The 15,478-nt window shown below is 44.0% G+C and overlaps 1 protein-coding gene and 1 long non-coding RNA gene across 4 annotated transcripts; one reads left to right on the plus strand and one right to left on the minus strand.

The window, feature by feature from the left end:
- Positions 1-624: 624 nt before the first annotated feature.
- Positions 625-1,922, minus strand: LOC125290161 (N-acetyllactosaminide beta-1,3-N-acetylglucosaminyltransferase 4-like). The gene has a single exon (XM_048237103.1). It carries the CDS (start codon positions 1,920-1,922, stop codon positions 825-827), a length of 1,098 nt encoding a protein of 365 aa, XP_048093060.1. The 3' UTR covers positions 625-824.
- A 3,803-nt stretch (positions 1,923-5,725) lies between these two features.
- Positions 5,726-9,206, plus strand: LOC125290162. Of its 3 annotated transcripts, none has more exons than XR_007192761.1 (8): positions 5,726-5,863; positions 6,587-6,633; positions 6,809-6,854; positions 7,202-7,261; positions 7,368-7,450; positions 7,640-7,798; positions 7,932-7,976; positions 8,420-9,206. It is a non-coding gene; the product is annotated as an uncharacterized LOC125290162 (long non-coding RNA). The 3 variants fall into 3 exon arrangements; XR_007192763.1 differs by lacking the exon at positions 5,726-5,863 and adding an exon at positions 5,880-5,960; XR_007192762.1 differs by lacking the exon at positions 7,202-7,261.
- The last annotated feature ends 6,272 nt before the right edge of the window (positions 9,207-15,478 follow it).

A 15,478-nucleotide genomic window follows, 5' to 3' on the forward strand; every position in this document is an offset into this window, starting at 1 on the left:
TCAGTCTGTTCTATTTTCCTACATTTTGTTAATGTAAAATAATATAATACATTGCCATATTTGCATTTAGCCTGTATATAATATAAGTATCCTGCCAAATGTAGGCTAATTTATTTATTTGTGAATCCATCTGTAGCTAATCCAAATATGCCCATGGTGACCTATCTGACTGCATACTGCCTAATACTACTACTAAAACAGTCCATTTTCTCTTCCACAAAACCCAACATAGGCTAATCAAGGATATATGTTTTATACTTTTAGTTTTTATTTGAAATATCTGCATTGATGGGGGGCAGTAGGCAAGCGTTAGGCCTACTTTCGTTTTTGCACTTCAGCTTGTATTCGTTAAACAAACAAGCATCGTGGAAGCCTGGAGTTGTCAGTAGCGTTCTACCTTTGAATAAAATGGGAGTATTACGGGAGGCTACTTTTGTGCCGGTTCGCTACAGCTATATTTTGCAAATTGCAGCCAATACGTCAACTGGGTTAAAAGGCATGTTAGGTTTCCTTCTCTCACTGCATTCTCAGAATCTCATCCTGTTCCTCCTATATACAATGAATTCGGTGGATAGAAGAACTAATTTCTTCAATCTTTGCATCTTGGCTGGCTAGTCTAACTTTCTGTCTTTAGCTAATTTATATGTGTCACACTTTCTCTTCTAAAGGATATCATTGGCCAAATTAAATTCCCTGCCTATCCATCAGACTTTGTCCCCCCTAGGCTGTTTAAAGACATTTTTGAGACTTTATAGTTTTAGTTTAGTTTTTTTGTCATTCCACAGGCTCAAAGTGTTTCCCCTCAACTTCCACATGGTGGACTGTCAACAACTGACATGGTGCATCAACAACCACATGAGCTGCATCTCTACTGGGTTCATCTGGTGCACCAGCATGATTTCACGATATACACAGGGATGCTTTAGGTCATTTCTGATGCCAAATGTCAGAAAACCTCTATGGTGTGTGAGGCTCACACCCATTTTCTGCAAGCACAATCCCAAAAAGACATCATCGAGTGGGAACAGCTTCACCTTCTGGGCCGCCACATCCAGTCTCAACATAGTCTGCTGTGACATCAGATATCCACCGCCACTCGGAAAGGGTGGATAGAGCTTACCGGCTGGGTACATCTCAACAGGGACAAAGTACTTTGAGTTTCTGTCTCTGATGGGCAACTCAGGGTCATGGATGTATCCTACAAACAGGTGATTCACAGGTTTGTGGTCTGTCAGGAACTCAACCAGATTCTCTGTGTTCACAAACACGTCATCGTCGCCCTTTAACACAAATTGCGTGCTGTTGCACATACGCGAGAACCAACTGAGGAATCCTACCTCCTTCCTGGTCAGGTTCAAGAATTTGTCCACAAAGTCCCACTGCAAGATGTCCCCATAGCGATTGCTCTCCCTCTGCAGCAGTGGCTGAAGGTCGTGACCCTGCACCAGGTCATATGAGCGGCCCATCAGGAAGACCAGCTTAACTCGTCGACCCTGGATTTTACCTGCGTTACCCCAGGTGTTCCGCACTGCAGCACGGCGGTCGACATGCATAGCTGTGGACTTCACGGCCAACAGTAGATAGAGGTCATCCTCACAAGGTGAAGGGGTCAATAGGATTGGGAATGTCCGGCAATGTCTGTAGCGTAAGAATTCCTGGTATGACTGGGGCAGGTGTGATGGAATGACCTCTGTGCTGTCATTGCCAGAGCATGGGGGGGGGGGCACTGGTGGTGAGGGAGTGCCACTGTTAAATATGTTGGACAACAGAGGATGTGTGTGTGTCTGGTGGAAAGGTGATGATTTGGAGTCCAGTGGGACGACCAGGTAGTGGTACCTCTTGAATATCACACAGCTGAAGAGGAAGGCCACAACACAGACCAAGGCCCTACTCCAGCAGGACTGAACTCTTGTCATCTTCATCTTTATGCTGAGAGGCAAAGCAGATGATCAGGTCAAATGAGAGAGGCAATGACAACAAAACAATTATTTCTAAGTGGCCATTACCATGACATCACATGGACATGTTAAGCACTACTGTGAAACAATGCACATCCAGCTGCACATCACCGTGCCCCCAGTCATACATCATTGCTCCCACCATCAGCCTAGCTTAGCAGAGGTGGCCAGATCCAACTAGCTATCTCTCAAAAGTGTCGAAATAACTCCAACATTGTCCTATTTACATGTTGAGACTAGAATCATTACAATGTGTACAAATTTCAATCTAAAATGAGACACATGACTTTTCTAAGCATGTACAACTTAGAACTACATTCTAATTCAGGCAAAGCACTGCTAGTTGGGATTTGCTGAAGTAACACCGGATCTTTTCAGGTGCTACGTGCAAATCACTCCACCCAAGTAGTAGTTCTTTGCCTGAATGAGAACATAGAAAATCATGGTCTCATTTTACATTGGTATTTGTAGCCTATATTGTAAGTATACAAGTCAAAACATGTAAATGTGGAAAATGTTGGAGTTCTTTTATCACGTTTGGGAGCTGAAGGCTAATTGGTTCTGCCCATCTCAATGAGCTCAATGAACATCTCAGTGAGTGCGTCATACTGAGTTGCTGCATGCCCAGAGACGAGAAGGATATGCATCATCTTATCTAACTCTGGGGTAGACTCTGAATTAGCTAATTTCCCAAAATGTTGGCGTGTTCATTTAATTTGTCAAGCAAATGATGGAGTACTAAAAGGTTTAAATATTTCTAAGATTGAGGTACGCATATAGTCTGTGTATGATTCGTCTATGTATTTGATTCAATTGAGAATCAATTTAAAATTACAACAACGCTTTGTTTGTCAGACTTTTGATTTTAGATCAAAAGTAGAACACTGATTTTGAGATTTATTTTTTCTGATGAAATTCCTGTGAAATTTAAAATGCAAGGAAGTACAGCAGATTTCAAAGACACAGACATTTTAAGACACTGTATTGTAAACTATTGTAATGTTTTTATAATGTACAGTATGTTGTAAATCATTTTGGATTTGGATCTGCCAAGCAACTAAAACCATATCCATAGTCCATTAACAGAATGAAGTTCCACTACTAGAACATTGCACCTTTAGTAAGTAGATGGTTCTATAGGATGAAAATAACAAGAATGTGTAGCCCCGCAAAGCCTATCTTGGGATTCATCCACCTTTCAAATCAGTAAGAAATTACAATCAATGATAATACACATATCAGCAACATCCACCTAGTGTGTGAGAGAGAGAAAGTGAGAGAGGCTGTGAAGATGTTTGAGTCCTTTAATCACTCCTCTGGTATCTAATGGAGAGTGTCTGATCATTTCCTTTGGAGATAGAGTTATATGACCCAAAGTGGTAAGAACTAAGTCCTGACAGAGGCAAAGCATAACTTCTAGAATGGTTTTCCCGTGACCTTCATTTAAGATGAACTTTTTACTGTCATAAACATTACCAGGATCCTCTTAATAGTGTTTTTTGTGGGAGCTTGGGCAACGCATCCTCTATCAATTCATTATGCGAGTGACTTAGTGACTGCGTTCAACAGTGACAGTGTTCAACTTCAAAATCGTTCATCTTTACCAAGGGAACCCTTCTCAGATAATAATAAATAATAATACATTTGATTTAAAAGCGCCTTTAATGACACCCAAGGTCACTTACAAAAATAATTAATATAATATTAAAATAAAAAAATGTCAACTTATGCAGTCAAATCAAAAATCCAGAGTTTAGGGGCAGTGTGACAGAATGTTCATTTTTGGTGTATTATTTAGACCTGCTGCGATGGATCGCAGTGAGTGGGCAGGGGCAGAGCCATATAAAGGTAGAGTTGCGACAATTTATATATATATATTTATATGGCTTTGGGCAGGGGTATAGACCCGTTCAAGAGAGTTCCATTATCAGCATCATAGTTGGCCCCATAAGACTTCCTTTTTAACATTCCATATGTTATATTAATGCAGAGGAAGTAGATTGGGGCCCAAATAGAATGTTCAAGCATTGTTTTTGTTTACCTTGTTGAAAGGGTCTATAGTTTTCCAAGAGGTCAGTAAAATAGGTGGGAGCATGACTATGTAGGGGCTTGTGTGTGAGGAGCAGAATTTTGAATTGAATGCGGTATGCAACTAGCCTGGGTGCCAGCCAAACTTAGTCCCGCCCACAACATTTGAGGTTGGGAAGTTCGGTCTGGCATTGCTCCATTGTGGAGCAACTATGCTCACCCTAGATCGGGCGAACCGATCAAATCGGGCTTTACGATGATGGACAGGTGAGCAACAGCGCCTGGTCTATCACGTCATCTGAGCACGCTTAGATTAGGGACTGTACGATATTTAGCGGGGGGGGGAGGGCCGGTCGCCAGACGATCGGGTTAAAAATGTTCTGCCTGGCCCTCCCCACTGATCAAATGTTTTTTTCCAGGGGCTTCCCCCCGGCTCAAAAAAATTGTCCTAGGCCCTCCCCCCTATGTGAATCAAATAAAACTGGTCAAAAAATGACGTTTACATGGTTAAAACGGCCAGCAAATGTCATAAGCACACATACACACACACGGTTACACACGCAGCGCTGATCTTTACAATACTACGCCTCTCGTAGGCTATATAGATGCTTCGGAATCATACAGAACAACAAGGGGAAAACATGCCGTTTCAGTGTTTCCCATACATTGACTTATTTGTGGCGGCCCACCACAATATCAACATTTACCACCACACAATGATTTTGCATGTTGTACTTTAAATTGGATGGAATTCGTTCATTGTAAAGATATGTGCACCTTTGTGCAGCCTCCCCTTGTCCCTCAACAAACCTACGTGCATGTTTAAAGAAAACATTAACAATCCTGCAATTGACTTAAACTGCATCATAACCACGCTGTGCTAATTTGTTAAAAACAGTTAATTTTGCAAACCTACCACCACAAATAGAATTCAATTCTGTGGGAAATACTGTGTTTTATGTGTGGTTAAGAATAATATCAGAGTGGGCCTTTTTCGACCAGTTTTTGTAGTACTTTACTGGCGAGAAAGTCTGAAGCTGTTCCTTTTAAACCTTTACATAGGATTCACTGTAAAACTAAGAGCAGACCAACAGAGTAGCCTACATCTCAGTTATTTCCTTCTATGTTTTGTTTTAGAGCAATCACGTAGTCTAGCATTCCAAGTTACAGAATAGAAACTAATGCGTTAGCTTATGGCTAATGTATATGAGAAATCCATAAAGATGCTAACGGTTAGCATAATCGGCAAACGTAGATATTTAGTTTAACTTCAGTCCATTTACAAAAGAGTTACATGAGAATAGTAATTTGTTTACAACTGACTATTAAAATACTCAAAGGCTAATGTTTTCTCTCCATATAATACCGTGTAGCAAAAAACGTGACTGTCTCATCAATGCTACTTGAACAGAAGTAGCCCCATAAAATCCCAAGTAACTCTCCCTGCACAAAATAAACATTAGGCTGCATGGGACAACGTTGTGACCCACTAGTGATCACGTGACACTTGCTCTGCTGCACTTCTCCCGCATAGCCTACCTCCTGGGAATGTACACTCAAAAAATGAAAACTGGGTATTGTTTGTTAGAAATAAATGAAACATGATGAAATAACTAAAACTGATTAATTAGAGAGATGTAGATAGTTGTTTTAATTAAATCCAAATTAGATATCAGGAAATTTGGAGGAGTTTAATTCATTTCTGTTGAATAAACACGTAACAAGTGATTTGATGCAATTAAATCTCTCGCGCATGCTCACTTCACATCATCGCGTGACATCAAGGCGGAAGTTTTTGGTCACGCTCATGTCATGCTGTAGAGACGTTGGTAAACTGAACTGGAAGTGCCTTGAAAGCGACAAAACGAAGCTAACTGGTGAGTAACCTACATCTTTTATCATCTGCGAGTAGCATTTATAGTTGGTGCTAAGTAGATCGTAATTCTGTTCGAAACTGTCAAAACATCGACCTAAGTGAGTATTTGAATGATATTCCAAGTATTTCGTGTGATTTGTTAGTATCAGCTAGTCACATGTCTAGATGGCTAACCGTGTTCACGCTGCTAATGTAGTCAAATCCATGCAGCCTTACAGAAACGGTAGTTGTAAGTTAAATAAAAAAAAATTGTCGGTGATATTACACGTCCAGTTAGGTTAGGCATGACTGCCGTTCTTTTAGACTAGTTGCTACGGTTGTGATAACGCTGGCGTTTTGCATTAATGAATAGCTAATTCAGAAATAAATGCAAAACGTGTTGCAGCAGGTAGATGCCCTGCTATGTTGGTAGCTACAGTGTTCAAACACGTTGGGCATCAGGCTCTGTTTATTGTGACTGAGGAGATGTGAACACAGCAGCAGTTAAATGTATTTTTGGTGTCGTTTGTGACGTTCAAGTGTTGTTTATTCTATACTTTATATTTTATATTTGACCCAATGAACTCATCTTTTTTAATTTTGTTTTGAATTTCCCCTAGGCATCAATAAAGTATCTCTATCTATCTATCTGTCTATCTATCTGGCGTATTTATCCTAATTAATATATGGTAATAACGCAAAAGTTGCTTTTGAAATCATTATTAATGTGCCCCACCCCTTTCAGATTTTACCAGTGTTGCCTTGCCTGGCGTTCAGGCCACGCTTCATGTGGTAAGTTGGATTCAGCAATGTTGTTAATGAATATGATTGATATGTTAAAGATTAAAGTTTTTAGAGATTGTTTTGACAAATCTGTTTTGGTAGAAAAGTATTCAAAGCTTTTGGCTTAGCCTGAAGCACAGGGTGTGTGGAATAAACTGTTTATAACCTGTTGTCCTTTTCCTAGATCTTTCTTTAGGTGGTGTTCTATGCTGTGCTTCACAGTCTAGCAGGTACAAATTGTTAGAACACTGTAAATTATGCCATGGTCATTATGGTAGGAATCCCTGTTACCTGTGCACTTATGCCAGTTGTCCATGTAGTTTCAGGACATGGAATAGCTTGAAAAACCATGTTTACCGAGCTCATTCATTACCCTCACAGACAGGAACAAAATTATTGACCTACAGTTGTCAGTTTTGTGATTTTGCTGAGCTTTCCTCAGAGAAAGATTATTTCATACATATCGGAGGCATGTACCAAGACAAGTTATGCCAGCAAATGTTATAACATTGGAGATGAAGGTTTTGGGTTTGAAGTGGTATTAACTTAGTGTTGATTTTGCCTTTCCATACTGTAGGTAACTAACTTAGTAGGAGTAGGAGGTGACCACCAAAGCCTTTGTAGTTGATAACAGAGGGTAATTTTTCTTTTTTGTGTGTTGTTTTTCCCCCTAAAAAAATCCTGATATTTGATAACTTAGTTCTTTACTGTGATTGCATTTGCCTTCTCTTTTTGATAATTAGGGCAATAACTGAACCGGTGGAACTGAGAATAATTCAAGATGGCAAACTTGCGCACAAAGCAACAAAGTGTTGGGTGTTCTGAAGTGAGTATAAATTCTTTGAAGAACAAACGGCAAGGTCCACATCATGCTGCTTCAAGCATTAAAAAAAAATCCAGAAAAGCTGAAGTTAACTATTGTCCTCAACACCCAAAAGGAGAAACAGTTTACAGGAAATGTTTTGGAATTTAAATACTTACCTTGGTTCTTTTTGTTTCCTTTGCACTTTTACAGATCAATAATGAATTTGCTCGAGTCACAACAGTCCTACTGGAATTAAAGTTTCTAAACATGATTCTAGATAAGTACTCAGACAGCTTGATGAAGATGTTTCACAGCAAAGGTGGAGTCCCTGGCCGAACCATTCGAACCATCATGCAACCCATTTCAGAGGTTGTTCAGTCAGTTGCATCAAATTGAATTTTCTTTTTAGTTATTATTCTGTGCATAGATTTTGTTGTGACGTCATGCTAATGTAAACATGTATTTATTTCTTTTGTTTTCTGTTTGTCCGTGCTTCCAACAGAACATCATTGACATTGACGACGGAATAAATACACTGTGAGCACACGTACGTACAGTATACGGCTTTTAAATTGGTCACACACACACTTTACTTTCTCTAACACATACTCTTGACACACTTATACTTGGCCTCATGCCATCTTTTGCACATGCTGGTCAATAGTCTGACATTTGTTACACATTTACCACAGTTGCAACAACAACACACACACTTGCCTTAGCTTATACCCAACACTTCAATGTTTCCTTTGACCTTATGTCCATTGTTTTTAAAGAAAAATTTACCTGAACTGACCGTGATGAAAGTTAATGTAAATAAAAGACTGAAACATCAGCATGTATACTTATCAGATATGGTTGAAATATTATTTGGCCAATATTTAGACTGGTGGTGCAAATTAGACTGTTGGGCCGCACAGTCTAGGCAATAAGTGGGTAGCATTGTAGTAGTTTTATAAATAAGTAATTGTTTTTATTGGTCTTGCATAGGACTGTGATGGGTTGGCAGCCAAAAAGGATATGGATCAGACAGTAATGGGGATCTACAATGTTTGCCATGAAGGACATGAACTAGACGATGAGCCAGAGGACATCAGGGTCATCATTGAAGGTGTTGAAACCATCTGCTCTGTGATGAGTGTGGCTGTGGCAACGGCTATGTTGTTTGGATTAATGTACACATTGAACCTTTCATACCTTCGTGAACTCAAAACTTCATTTGAGGTTATACAGAAAGTGTTCTTCAACTTGCATGGACAGAGGCTTTCGCCAAAGGTACAAGCCCTTAAAAACAAGATGCTTGAGTAAGTTACCAGTAATCTGTGAACCATGTCATTCAGCGTTCATCTTTATTTTTTTTAGTTTTTTCCCCAACAAGCTATTATGTGATGTCAAACAAAAACTGGTATAACAAAAATTGTAAAAGAGCTGAAACGTTTTATTTCCCATGTGGACTGTCTTCAACGGTGGCCTACACATTCTTTGAGTCCATTGATTTGACGCTTTGCAGTGGAACTGTAAGGCTGTTGTGACAAAAGGTCTTGATAATTGATCTGCCCTGCCATTAAGTCTTATTTCTATTTTTACCTTTTTGTGAGGATTGTATGGATTTTGACAGTAAAAGAAATGCAGCAGAACTAAATGCAGTAGTGTTTGAGGCGTCAACAACACTTTAATTATTAATACAGTTATTAGTAAGTTTAAGTATGCTGCTAAAATGAAAATGATAACTGATTTCTGGTCTGTGACTATAAAATAAACACCTTTTTTTTGAGAATTCAGTTGTAACTTCACTTATGTGTGAGTGAGGAAAATTTGATTTAAAGTAAATAAAGTTGTCCAGTTAACATAAATGGTATTAGTTTGTGCAACATAACAGATTACGTCTAAATTACATGCTTAAAATCAATTGATTCAACAACTCATTAGTTTTGAAGTAAACTACTCATAATACTTTGAATGAAAGTAATGTTTTTCATTGGTTGAGCTTGACTTCTGCTCTTTGGTCCTATTTACCTGTATTAGGTTCAAATTACATAATTCAAATCTGTGGAAATTAAGTAACCCCAAAAATCATTTTTTTGAGTGTGAGTCTTCAGTGCGTGATTGAGTGTTTTTTCCCCATAAGTAATTTAAATACTCGATAATGTCAATTTGCACATCGTTAAAACAACAATCACGATATTATCGCAGACGATATATCGCCCACCCCTACCTCTGACCTTACCGCGAAATTCAGTGCGTCCCTCACCAACACAGGATCGTCACTGTCGACAAGTGCATGAGAGACAAACGCGGCCTGTTTCGGGGTGCATGCCTCTCCTGTGGACAGTGTGAGGAATTTGAGGCTGAAGCTGGTGGGAAAGCTACTCATGATACTGTGGCTGTGCCCCCGTCAGCCACGCCAGATCAGCTTAGCGGGTCAACAGCTAAGATAATCCTTCTTACGCCTGTCAATTGCTCCATCAGGTACAGAACCTTTTATATCTATTAAAGTAACTTCTCCCAAAAAGACATGGTTTTGTGTAGACTGCTAGGATTCGAATGGGTTTTAAGTCAAGTCAAGTCATCTCATCCATACACCATCTAGCCCACGTAGCGGTTGTGTACCCTCTTGCTTTGTGCAATCAACTCATGATAGATACTTTATTGATCCCCATGGGGAAATTCAAGGGTCTCGGTAGCATACAGACATCACACACACAACATGCACTTACAGCAAGAAGAAATGGTAAACATAAGTATTGTGATATCATGAGAGGCTACACGGCTCTCAGCGGGACAGTTCAGCAGTGCAAGGACACAATGTTATAATACAACGAAGGTTTTTAATAAAGTTCTTGGGAATTAACAAAAAGGTATGCCAACTTCAAAAGGGTAACTAAGGATAAGGTTGATCTTTCAACAGTCAAAAACTTAATGTCTCCAAACGTGAAATCATAGTCCCATTCCCTCAGGAAAATATCTTCTTGGAAACCGGTCTTCAGCCTTACTTTAGTCAGCACCGCAGCCCGTGGCCAATCCAGCGGTAAGTATTCCAGTCTTCAGGTAAGTATTCCAGTCTTCAAGTACTTCACATGGAAAGTGCTACTTCGACGGTCTGTAGCTTTTCTGAGAGCACAACTTGGAGCTTGTCTCCCAAACCCCACTGACACCAACTGTGTCTCTGCGCCTTAAAAAGCCCTTCAGCTCATCAGGCCCTGATCGGTCTCAGGTGTGTTGGGATCTCGTGTGTTGAGGGGTGGAGTTTCCAACTCCACCAGCAGATGGAGCCAAAGCTGTCCGTGACTGCAGCCATCTCAGGGGAATGTAGCGCCCCTCCAGAACGCAGCCTCTCGTGACATCACACATCCCCCCCCTCGAGACCGACGTCCTCGTCGGGGTGAAGGAGGCCAAGAAGGGCGGCGCCGAAAGGGCATCCAGATTGCCGTGGGCTTTGCCAGCCCTGTGAACAACAGAAAAGTTAAACGCTTGCAAGCTCAAAAACCACCTGGTAACCCTACTGTTAGTCTCCCGGTTCCTGGCCATCCACTGTAGAGGGGCATGATCGGACACCACCGTAAAACCGCCGTCCCAGGAGGTAGAACCGCAGGGATTCCAGGGCCCAGGTTACAGCCAGGCATTCCTTTTCCACAGTGGAATAGTTCTTCTCCCTTGGAAGTAGCTCCCGGCTGAGGTAGAGAACAGGATGTTCCTCACCGCCATGTGCCTGGGGAGTACAGCACCCAGACCCACCTCCGAAGCATCCGCCTGGACAATGAAGTCCTTCTTGAAGTCCGGCGCCACTAGGATCGACTGGAACACAGGACTTGCTTCAGGTCATTTTAAGGCTGCCTCCGCCCGATTCCACCTCACCATTTGTGAGTGGCGTTTGGTTGTCAGCTCTGTTAGAGGTGCAGCAATGGTAGCAAAATCCGAATAAAACGTCTGTAGTACCTCGGCTAGGCCCAAAAATGACCTCACCTGTTTTTGGTGATGGGCCGGTCCAGTCCCTGTATGGCCCGCAACTTGGCTTCCTGAGGCTTGACCAACCCCCCAATGGTGTACCCCAGGTAGTTCGCTGAAGGCCAGCCTACACTTCTTCGGGTTTGCCGTGAGCCCTGCTTCCCGAAAGTGAATCAATCACAGCCTGTACTCGGGGTAAGTGGCTGGCCCAATCGGGACTTTGTATGACCACATCGTCCAAATATGCTGCTGCATTGCCTCTTGTGGGGTGCGAGGACGCGCATCCATCAAAGCTGGAACGTGGCAGGCTTCCATGGAGACCAAACGGGAGCCGGGTATACTGGTAGAGCCCCCTGGTGTGGCAAAGGCAGTCTTCTCCTTCGACGGGGTCAGGGGCACCTGCCAGTAGCCTTTGGTGAGGTCAAGGGTGGTTAGGAAGCGAGCATGCCCCAAGGAGTCTATCAAGTCATCAACACGAGGCATGGGGTATGCATCAAACTCAGACACTTCATTTCATTTCCGATAGTCATTACAAAATCGTACTGACCCGTCTGGTTTGGGAACCAGTACAATGGGACTTGCCCAGGCACTTTGGGACTCTTCGATCACCCCCAGCTCCAGCATCTTCCTTACCTCCTCCTGAATCACCACTTTACGAGCCTCCGCACGCCGTAAGGGCTGGTTTACTGTTTTGCCAGGCATGGTGCGGATCTCGTGTTGGACCACCTCCGTGTGCCCAGGTAGGGAGGAGAAGACATCTCGGTTGCGATCCACCAACTCCAGGGCCATCTGTCGATGTGGGGACAGGCTTGGACCCACCTGAACCTCTTCTCTCCCTGGTTCCTTGGTCTCTGTGGTGGGTAGACAGCTGAACAACGCCTCCCTGGCGTGCCACTTCTTTAAAAGGTGAACATGATAAATCAACTCGGGCTTTCTTTTATCAGGTTGCCTCACCTTGTAGTTTACCTCTCCCACACACTCAATGACCTCATTTGGCCCCTGCCAGGTTGCCAGGAATTTGCACTCCACGGTTGGCACCAGGACCAGCACTCGGTCCCCGGGCTTAAACTCTCTGGGTTGAGCAGATATATTGTAGGAGGCTTGCTGTTGCCGTTGAGCAGTCTCCATGTGTTCACGCATCATGGGATAGACAGCCTTCATTCTCTCCCTCATGGCCCCGACATGCTCGATCAGGGTCCGCTGTCGGCACGGTTGCTCCTCCCAGGCCTCCTTGGCGATGTCCAGCAGTCCTCGGGGTCTGTAAGACAGCAAGAGCTCAAAGGGTGAAAACCAGTAGGCGACTGAGGTACCTCTCTCACCGCCAAACAGTAGATGCGGTAGCAGCTGATCCCAGTTGCCCATCTTCCCGATCGCCTTCCCAGCATGGATTTTAGGTTTTGTTAAAATGTTCGACTAGCCCGCCTGTCTGGGGGGTGGTAGACCAACGTTCTCAGCTGTTTGATTTTCAGCAGAGCACAGAGTTCTTTCATAACCTTGGACATGAATGGACTCCCTTGGTCTGTCAATATCTCCTTCGAGCCCCAGACTAGTTGACAGAAGGAACAACTCCTTGGCGATCTGTTTGGTGTAGCCTTCCTCAGCGGGATGGCCTCAGGATATCGGGTTGCATAGTCCAGGATGACCAGAATGTACTGATGTCCCCTGGAACTTCTTCGGTAAGGGCCCAACGATGTCCGGTCCAATCCTCTCAAACGGGGTCTCGATAATGGGCAAGGGAATGAGCGGGTTTCTATATGTGGGCTTTGGCGCCACCCGCTGACACTCAGGGCAACCACGACAGTAGTTCTTTATCTCTTTGTGCACTCCTGGACAAAAGAAGCGTCGCAAGATCCTTTCTTTCGTCTTCTCCACCCCTAGGTGGGCCCCTAGCGGGTGGGTGTGTGCTAGGTTGGGTACGGTGGCCCGGTGGAGCTGTGGTACGAGGAGCTGTTCATGCATCTCACCATTTTTCTGTACCACCTGATACACTAACCCCCGGTTTACTGCAAAATGGGGGTAGGTAGGGCTTGTCCTATCCCCTAGCACCACTCCCTCTATCACCTGCACATTTTTCACGGCATTTGCAAGAGTGGAATCTTGTAACTGGGCTGTACCATACTGGCCTGTGAGAGGGGGAAGCTCTTTGGTGCCTTGGACGTCTTCCTCACTGGAGATTGGAGCACTTCCTGGGACCATGTTCTCTTCCTCCGTGTCTAGACCAGTCTCTGAATCAGCCTGGGCACCTGCCATCCCTGCAAGAGCACAGGCTGGAGTGAGTGGTTCTGAGGGTTGTATTTTATGTATTCTCAGGATCACGTCTTACCTCTCGCTTCGAGGTACTCGGGTCAGCCTTTTCCTGAGTCTCCCTCCACAGTGGATGAAAGGCTGGACAGTCTGAATCCAATTAGAACAGGGACGGTAGGGAATCAACCACAATCACCGTGAGGATGGTTCCCCTGGTGGTGGTCATTTGCGAGTTCAGTGGTGGGGTAGTCTCTGGTGTCTCCATGGACACAGGAAACCGGGAGGACTTTCCCTGGGGTCAGACACGATGAATCCACCAGATCCTTATGCACCAGGGTGACCCGGCTACGGAATCTAGCAGAGCTGCCCACATCATGGTGATTCACAGTCACCGGCAGGTGGGGGGTCGTTCTTGAAGCCATCTACTCCCAATGCAGCCGAAGCAAAAAGGTGGGCAGGTGGTGAACTGGAGGACTCGGCAGTGGGCATAGGCTCATCCGCCGGTTTCCCACACTGCCAGGAGATGTGTCCCATCTCCCCACACCGGTAACACTGTCGGGTTTCACTCGACCGGTGTCCTCTTCCTGGTGCCGGCTGGTTTCTGGCTCCCCCTGGAGCCTGGACAGCTCCTGAAGTGGCTGGGTTGGCGGACATTACGGATGGCCAATTGTTTCTGTAATTGCAGTTCCTCCTTCCTTCCTTCAGAAGATTGGCTCTCTTTTGCTCCTCCAAGAGAGCCACGTTCGCTTGCGTCTGGGCTTGCTGGCCAGCCACCAGGGCTTGCAAAATTGCCTCCATTTTGTTTTGTGGGGGGCCTACGGCCAATTTGGAAAATTGGGGGGGGGGGGGGGAATCAAATGTTCAGTGTCCTCCTCTGACATGCACTATTAGTCCTTGAACTATGCCCGCATTCTCCACCATATGTGATATCATGAGAGGCTACACGGCTCTCAGCGGGACAGTTCAGCAGTGCAAGGACACAATGGTATAATACAAGGAAGGTTTTTAATAAAGTTCTTGGCATACCTTTTTGTTAATTCCCAAGTTCAAAAGGGTAACTAAGGATACGGTTGATCTTTCAACAGTCAAAACTTAAACAATGTCTCTTCAAACGTGAAATCATAGTCCCATTCCCTCAGGTAATCTTCTTTGGAAAGCGGTCTTCAGCCTTACTTTAGTCAGCGCCGCAGCCCGTGGCCAATCCGGCGGTAAGTATTCCAGTCTTCCAGTACTTCACGTGGAAAGTGCCACTTCGACGGTCTGGGCCTTAAAAAGCCCTTCAGCTCATCAGGCCCTGATCGGTCTCAGGTGTGTTGGGATATCGTGTGTTTGAGGGGTGGAGTTTCCAACTCCACCAGCAGATGGAGCCAAAGCTGTCCGTGACTGCAGCCATCTCAGGGGAATGTAGCGCCCCTCCAGAACGCAGCCTCTCGTGACATCACAGTACCCAAACAGAATACTTCATGAAAAGCATGAGTATTGATACAAGCACTTCGGATACACCATGGACATGGGGGCCTGCTACCTCTACTCCCATCAAGCCTGTTCATCCAAGGCCAGCTAGAAGACCTCGGGTTGATCAAGAGGAGGAGGAGGATGAAAGTGACATCTCCACAACTAGATGTACCGCATAGCGGTACAAAATATGACCGCCGCTCAGTCCTGTACATCCGTTCCGCGAAAATAAATCACACTTCAATTTGTCTCCATATTTTACTCCATCCCCCACTCTTGAAACTTTTGTGTATGCTTGTTTGGCATGCCTGAGTGTGTGTGTGCGGCTGCACAGAAAGTAGCCTACTGGTGCTGAAAAGGTGAATAGATTGTAGAATAGCCAAAGAAGATGTAGCATTGTTATAA

This window comes from Alosa alosa, unplaced genomic scaffold, assembly GCF_017589495.1.
Source record: "Alosa alosa isolate M-15738 ecotype Scorff River unplaced genomic scaffold, AALO_Geno_1.1 AALO_1.0_unplaced_15, whole genome shotgun sequence".
NCBI classification, from domain to species: domain Eukaryota; kingdom Metazoa; phylum Chordata; class Actinopteri; order Clupeiformes; family Clupeidae; genus Alosa; species Alosa alosa.